The sequence below is a fragment of the Rhipicephalus microplus genome, chromosome 3 (genome assembly GCF_043290135.1).
Source record: "Rhipicephalus microplus isolate Deutch F79 chromosome 3, USDA_Rmic, whole genome shotgun sequence".
Classification (NCBI taxonomy): Eukaryota; Metazoa; Arthropoda; class Arachnida; order Ixodida; family Ixodidae; genus Rhipicephalus; species Rhipicephalus microplus.
This window is the reverse complement of record NC_134702.1, coordinates 89,608,383-89,616,704: the sequence shown is the minus strand read 5'-3', so window position 1 is coordinate 89,616,704 and position 8,322 is coordinate 89,608,383. Positions and strand designations below refer to the sequence as shown.

Sequence of the window (8,322 nt, the reverse complement as noted above, 5' to 3'; positions counted from 1 at the left end):
CCTCGGTAGATACGAGACACTTTCTGCCGTGTACTCCGTCAATCGACAAAACACCACGGTGCTAGTGACAGAAGCTATGATTCTGGTACAGTTACTTTAGGCCAGGTATTCAATTTGGTGGCACCCAGTAAGATGAACTACGTGGTACTCAGCGGATTTCTATTCCTCTTAGTCGGAGGCTCGGTGTCTCAAAGGTTAACGGACACATTCGGCATTAATCGTCTTGTGTCAGCTGCGCCGAACGCCGACCCTGCGAAAGATGTTCAATATGACGTTGACTACTTGTCGGTGCTACGAAGTGCGATGGCTCGTGGCTTCGCCAGCATTCCGTCTTCTGTAAAGTTCAAGCTATTCAGAGCCGACGTGAGCCCCGAGTGCAAAGTGGGCCTTCTGAGAACACTGCGTGGCTTTCTAAAGTTGGAGCCTTGGACCATAAGACGTGAGTACTGGAAGATAACAATGTGTAGCATCTGGCTATGTTTCAAAAGAAAAATTGCGCTTACCCTGCAATACATTCATTTGGGGAAACTGCAGTGTGCTGATAATCAAATATTATAATGGGACACTGGAAAAAAAACGTAGACTTGAATTACTTTGACAACCCACGTTCTGAATACTCTAATGACACATGTTTCATTATTATGAGTTCATTAAAAGCAGAGAAAGTTAGGCTTCAAGTATCAATTTTAAATTTCTTGCCAAAATATCTGTAAATTTCAAAATATACTATTTTTCAAGACTATGGATCGATAAATTTTTTCATATTTGATATGCTAGGTCTACGGCACCCACAGAGGCAAATACACTCCATTTTTATTGCTTAGAAGCAACGTAAGACCAACTCCATGCCTTCAAAGTACATGACATCATGGTGTTCGGTATGAGAATTCAAAAGTGGCGCCCCCATTTTTATTTACTTTTTGCGTGTTTTCACGCTTACAAAGCGTCACTTTGGAGTAAGAGCGATGTTTTCATGATTTCTGAATTGAACGCCCAATTGTTTTGTTCTTCAGTGTTGCTTTAAATCTTCGAAGAAAGCAAACAGCGTGAACAACAGTGCGCGGTGAAGCGCGGAAAGAAATTTAGACCCGTAATCACACGTGCACAGTTGCGGTGCGTGATTCTATAGGACACGATAAAGCCACCCGTCCAACACATGATTGTCTACCATATCTTCTTTTTAATTTTGCTTCAGTAGCTCTGTATATGTCCTGCATATACGTGACTGGCCTCAGACTTTTTTGTTCGAAAAAAACATGTATTAAAACAGTATCTCGAAGCAAAAGCTCCAAATTTCAGTATCAGCGTCCAAAATTGAGTCATTCAGTAGCGACGCGTTTCTCGAGCCATGACGTCCAACATTCTTCAGAAAGGAACCATTTTCAGGTATATGAGATGCGTTTTATCTAATTTGTACATCAGGAGAAAGATTGTTCGAGCTTTACATCCCTCTCACAAGCTAAAGGTTCTTAACTGCCCTGGCCCTTGCAGGAGTATAAATATTCTAGCTACAGCCTGCCAGCTGAACTGAGCTGGAGGCCCTTGCTATAGACAGTATTGGTTTGTCACCCACTTCGCCTAATCTGATATGAAACGCTCTGTCACCCGTCGTAATAAAAAATTTCATACAATGAATTTACATAGCCCGAAGGAGTGCTTCAACAACTGTACGAAATTGTCTGGTGTCATCTGGAACAATGTGCTGTTTCTGTGTAAAGCAACACAAAAAATTGAATCTCTAACTTATAGACTCATAGAATATGAGCGTTAAGAAAACAACTTTTTCTTAATATTATTATAGGTAATTTTACGCCCCAAAGGGACGACGACGAAGTGTCTCTTCACAGAACGCTTCTGCTTTCGGCTCCGAGCATTGTTATCAAGTTTTTCGCTTTTTACGGGAGACGCTGCTCCCTGCCCCAAGGCGACGGACGCGGAGTCATCCACTGGTCCGCCCAGCCAGAGGTCTGCTATGGCGAGCTCCTCGGTAAATCAGCGCGCCTGGCCCAGAACCAGTGAGGCCAACGGTGATAGTCACTGCATCATGGCTGTGGACGTGGAGCCTTCTGCGGCTCTGTCCGACCATAGACCACCTTTGGCAAGCTCGTCGCGGAAACGAAGCACCTGTTCGAGCACCAGCGAGGACACGGAACTGTACTCGGCCACTGGCGACGACTCGTCGGATGACGACTTCGAGACCGTGAGAAGCAGGAAGGCCAAAAGAAGAAGTATCAAGTCGTCTTCACCAGCAGGGACATTAACGTCTCAGTCAAAAGGAGAATGCTGGCCGCACACCATCCTCTTCATGCCCGAGGACTCCACCATCAGCCTTCGAGCAGTAAACAGGCAAGCTCTCTCTATGTACTTTGAGGGGGTAGCACCAAACGACATTAAGGATATCCGGGTGAACACGCGGAAGAATATTCTAGCTGTGGACACAATGACTGCCAGCGCCATAGACAAGCTTCGCAGAGTATCAGATTTGGGAGGCATCAAAGTTCGACCGGTTATTCCAATGGACGGTGCCTGCACGGCGGGAGTAATCTACGACATTGATTTGGCCATAGCAAATTCGGACCTCCCAACTCTCATAAAACCAGCGAACGAAGGAGTTCTCATCGCGAATGTACTTCGCCTCGGAAACACCCGATGTGTAAAGATAATGTTCAAAGGAGATTCCATTCCGTCGCATGTCAAAGTGGGACACTTCCGACATCCTGTTCGACCATTTGTCTCTAAACCACTCCAGTGCCATAACTGCATGAAAATTGGTCACATCAAGAGTGTATGTACAAACACCACAGCATGCCCCCGATGCGCTGAGCCGCACACTGCAGACGCATGTCGGGCAACAAGTCTGAAGTGCAGAAACTGTGATGGTCCGCATGATGCTGCATCCAAGGAATGCCCTCGGATTAAGAAGGAAATCGCCATTATCAAACAAATGGTTAGGGACAATTCAACCCACAGAGAGGCTGCTGAAAGGGTACGGCGGCGACGTAGTCGCCGACGGAGGCGTGTAGGACAGAGTGTTGCGCATAACCCATTTCCTCCGAGCACGAGTGAAGTAGTAAGCACGAAGCGAAATGAAGTGGAGAAGCTCACAGCTGCGGATGAGTGGCCTACGCTTCCGCGTACGCAGCCGGCAAAGGAGCCTCCTGCGAGTCCTCGCCGCCCTACACCTTCCACCGAGTCTACTTCCGTTGAGGATGTGTCAAGGGTCGATCGACAGATCATCCCGATGTTACGATCCCTCGTCGCTGTCATGGCAGACATACTAAGAAGCCTGGGAACTCCAACCGCTCGAAGCGGGTTACAGGTGTTGGACGCGCTGAGCCCAGTCCTCGCCTCCCTCGCGTAGAGTCATGGCAGGAGATCAACAATCGTTCCGCAAAGACGTCAGAGAAGCATCAGTCATCCAGTGGAACGCAAGAGGACTTAGATCACGGATTTCCGATTTTCGTCAGCACGTGTTTTCTAACCGTTTCCCAATCATCGTAATATGCGAACCGAAATTATCAAACCCGATCAGGCTATCCGGCTACGAATCAATCCCGTCCAAAACCCGAAACGAAAGCAGCAAGGTCATTGTGTATATTCGCCGGGAGCTTACCTACATCATTCAACCTGTGTCGCCTCATGATGAGAACCAATATATTTGCCTGACTGTGAAGCAGAAAACCCTCACCTTCACATTAATAGGTGTCTACTTATCTCCCTCAGCCCGTTTTGATTGCCAAAGACTGGATGACATTCTTTCGAGCGTACCGGATCCGTGGATAATTATAGGGGACTTCAACGCCCACCACCCAATCTGGGGAAGTTCAAAAGTCAATACCACGGGCCGGAGGCTGGCTTCATTTGTATCGACTCATGAACTGTCTCTACTTAATGATGGGAGCCCTACATTTCTGCGAGGATTAACGTACAGCAGCTGTTTGGACTTGACGTTCGTGTCACGTCGCTTCGCCACAAGCGTTAAGTGGTTTTTAGACATCGAGACACATGGTAGCGATCACATCCCCAGTTATCTCACCATCGAAGGCTTTGCTAGCAACCACCCGCCGAAAACTGTACGGAGGATTGATCTTTCAGCATTCACAACCAACATTGAACACGCTTGTGAAAAAGGCTTAACCTCTGGCATTGAGCAAGCGATCAAACAAGCAGCGCAGAGTGCGATGCGCACGCTGGCATATTCTTCAAGGCCCTCAGAAACGGACATGGAGTTAGAGCGACTCCGTGCGATTCGTCGGCGTGCGGAGCGTAGATATCGACGCACAAAATCCATTCAAGATCTACGGATGGCCAGGCGCATGCAAAAGAAGATCCAGCGTCGTATAGACAAACTGGAGTTTCAACGGTGGGCGAAATTTTGCGCGAGTCTAGACCCTCGCAAACCGCTTTCTCAAATATGGCGAACCGTTCGAGGCCTACGCATATTTCCCCAACAACGTTTTCCGTTTAAAGCCTTGGCCCTTTTCCAAAATAGAAGGGATATCGAGGTAGCGGAAGACTTTTGTAGGAAGATTGCGGGCCCGCCAAATTGCACAGAAGCCCTTACTGCTGATTACACGCCACATTCACTGGACCCGCACCTGGACCTGCCTTTTTCAATGGAAGAACTGAATGTGGCTCTTGCTTCATGCAATCGATCGTCATCGCCTGGGCCGGATGGCATATCATACCGCCTATTATGCAATCTCGGTGATCGAGCACGAAGTGCTTTGCTGGAAGTATTCAATGAGTCTTGGAGAGATGGAACGGTCCCCAGAGAGTGGAAAACAAGCCGGTTGGTTGCACTTCTCAAACCTGGAAAATCGCCTCTAGAGCTGACATCATACCGCCCAATAGCGCTGGCTAGTTGCGTAGGGAAGCTGATGGAGCGAATGATCCTTGCCAGACTCGAGTGGTTCCTAGAACGCCATAGAATATATCCAGACGCCATGGCCGGTTTTCGTCGTCTTCGGAGCTCCATTGACAATGTCATTGACCTGGTGACCTACGTACAACACCAGAAAATGAGCAGACGGTTATCTGTCGCACTATTTTTAGATGTCAAAGGAGCATATGACAATGTTTCTCACGAAGCCATACTTGACGCCCTCGAGTCAGTTGGTTTGGGTGGGCGAGTGTACCGCTGGATCCAATGCTACCTACATATGAGATCATTGTTTATGCAAACTGATGATGGGCTGACTTCTGAACATTATACACACCGTGGTGTTCCTCAAGGTGGTGTATTGAGCCCCACACTGTTCAACCTGGTTCTGATCGGCCTCGTTGAACGCATACCAGATTCCGTGCAGATATCTCTCTATGCAGATGATATTTGTGCCTGGACATCAGGTGTAACACGTCTCAGGTACGTGCGAGACTCCAGAAAGCAGCGAATTCAATATCGGCGTACCTTAGAGAACAAGGCCTCGAGATTTCTCCTGAGAAATCGGCGCTTGTCGCGTTCACGCGGAAGGCAATGACGTCATATCCCATCGCCATCGATGGACACAGTGTCTGCTACGCCAGGACCCACAGGTTCTTGGGGGTCACGATCGATCGAAATCTCTGCTGGAGTCCCCATGTGGCCACTCTAAAGAAGCGCCTAACGGCCATCGCACAACTTTTCAAGTTCCTCGGAGGCAAAACATGGGGCACATCAGTGCACGCGATGTTGCATTTGTACAAAACGCTGTTTCTGGGGTACCTGCGGTATAGCTTGCCGGTTCTGACGAACGCTTGCAAAAGCAATATACGCACAATAGAAAACGCCCAGGGCCAGGCACTCAGAGTTTGTCTTGGATTACCACGCTGTACATCAACAGCGGAAACCATCGCAATCGCCAAAGATCATCCGGCCACAGTGCACATTACTTTGGAGGTGCTTAGAGCTCATATTAGACACCTTGCTCGCGCCCCTGCCCACCACCTAGCTTCGCTTCCAGAAGATCGACCGAGTGCCTCCTTCTGTAAGAGAGTATTGACTTTCCGTGAGTGCCTTCCAACAGTCTACACGCCTCCGGAACGGATACTAACACCTCCTTGGTGCTTGGACCGACCAAAACTGCGCTTGACAGTGCCGGGGATTCGCAAGAAGGCGGAGCTCTCGGCGCCAGCTTTAAAGCAGATGATTCTACTCATGCTACACGAAGAATACAAAGATCATGTCAAACTTTACACGGATGGCTCGACAACTGTTGGAGGATCTGCAGGAGCTGTGATCTTCCCAGCAAGAGCCGAAACCATCCAGTTCAGAACGTCACACAAGACGACATCGATAGCCGTGGAGCTCGCGGCACTCCGCAGCGCACTCCGCAGGATTGACCAAGAGACACCACAAAAATGGAGCATTTTTACTGATTAGAAACCAGCTCTCCAATGTCTACAAAATGCTCTACGTCGTGGACCTCAAGACCAATTGGCGCTCGAAATACGACAACTGTACCATCACCTAAAAGACGAAGGACATGACATATCTTTTCAGTGGTTACCAGGCCATTGCGGCATCATCGGTAACGAACATGCCGACAATGCAGCTAAGAATGCACACGAAAATGGAGTGATGGAACCTATTCCACTATCAAGAAGCGACGCAGCAGCAAAGATTAATACGCTTGCGCAGGATGTCGCAAGGTCTATGCGGAATACGCCCGGTTTTCTCCACACCCGTCTTCACCGCCTGGACCCATACCTACGACTTACTATTCCATCTGGCCTACCCCGATCCGAGACGACCCTTCTATGCCGTATGTGGCTTGGGGTGTCTTTCACGAACGCTTTTACCTGCCGCATCGGAATGAGAGACAGCGCTACATGCGACCATTGCGACAATGACGAAACAATTGAACATATTTTATGTCAGTGCCCCCAGTACAGCTCTCAGCGACAGTCCCTCTCAGCAGTGTTTGCTCACCTCGACGACCAGCCATTTTCTGAACAGTCAATCTTAGAATGTCGGAAAGATCGAGCTTCACGCCAGAAAGCAACGAAGGCGCTGATGAAGTTTCTGCGAGAGACCCGCCTCGTTGAACGATTGTGACACTACTGTGTGCGAGTGTGTGTGTGTGTGTTTGTGCTTCTCTTCCTCTCTTTCCCTTTTTTTTTTTCTTTTGTCTCCCCTTACCCCTTCCCCAGTGCAGGGTAGCAAACCGGATATGTTTTCTGGTTAACCTCCCTGCCTTTCCGCATTAAATTTTCTCTCTCTCTCTCTTTACGCCCCAAAACCACGATATGATCGTGAGAGGTGTCGTGGCAGAGAGTTCTGGAAATTTCGACCTTCGGGAGTTCTTTAACGTTCACTAACATCACGCACTCCCTACCATTTCGCCTACAACTAAATGTGACCACCGCGGCGGGGTACAAACCTACAGCCTTCTGGTCAGCAGCTGAGTGCTGTAACCACTGCTCCACCGCACCGGATTTTTACAGCGAAAAGTTTGTGAGATCGCAACTTGAGTCACACGCAGCGCCGTAGCTGCCCGCCGCCACGGCCACCGGTGTTTGTAACTACATCGCGCGGAACTAGAAAAAAAACTTAATACAAATGACACAGTGGGGCTCAAACCCAGGTCCGCTGGGTGCCAGTCTAGTATTCTACCACTGAGGGCCCGGTGCTTTGGACGTGATGGCAAACTTGCCTTGGGCGGGCTTGATGTCGGGAAAGCAATTGCGTTAATACGACTTACAAAGCGTTCTAAAACAGCAAAAGAACAACCAGTCGTCACACAATACGAATAGTGTAACGAGTGGGTCATCCAATGCTCCAACCCATTACAAAAGCTTGTTTTTGTTCTGCTATTAACTGTGGCGCATACGAACTTCAGACATAATTCCTCATCGTCGTCAGTCACTGCATGAGCTATTGACACAAAACTTCTCGCAAGTGCCTAGCAGATACCACACTTCTCACAAAAATGACAAAATATAGCATAGCGAATGCCACTCTACTACCTTAAAACTTTCATTATTAATGCCGTATACAGTAGACATCAAGCAAGTGTGCTTGCAGCAATTACCCAATGAGTGTTTAGAAAAGGCTCCGTAGGATCGGTCTGCTAGCTTTTGCTGTGACTGTGCAGCGCCTCCTGCGCAGACCTGGCGTTTTTTTTTCGTTTGTTTAAGTTAAAAAGCTTAGGATTTCTTTTACGTTGGCGCCCCCTATTTTCATTGCTTACTATTGACATGACACCCTTGCTATCTTTCGCTAACGTTTTCTTCTTCTTTTTGATAGGTTCAGAGGTTTGAGACTGTCGTGGTGCGACTGGAAAACTGGGGAATGTAGAAGCCTGTATGGAAGGGTGTTTTAGCTCGACTAACAAACAACCG

The 8,322-nt window shown here is 48.3% G+C and overlaps 1 protein-coding gene across 1 annotated transcript in view; it reads left to right on the top strand.

Annotated features, from left to right (window-relative positions):
• LOC119160031 (nose resistant to fluoxetine protein 6-like) overlaps positions 1–8,322 on the top strand; it is a 66,747-nt gene continuing 58,425 nt past the window's right edge. The window contains exon 1 of the mRNA XM_075889960.1: positions 1–439. Coding sequence (XP_075746075.1) covers positions 133–439 — 307 coding nt within the window. The 5' untranslated portion in view covers positions 1–132. The remainder of the gene's footprint in view (positions 440–8,322) is intronic.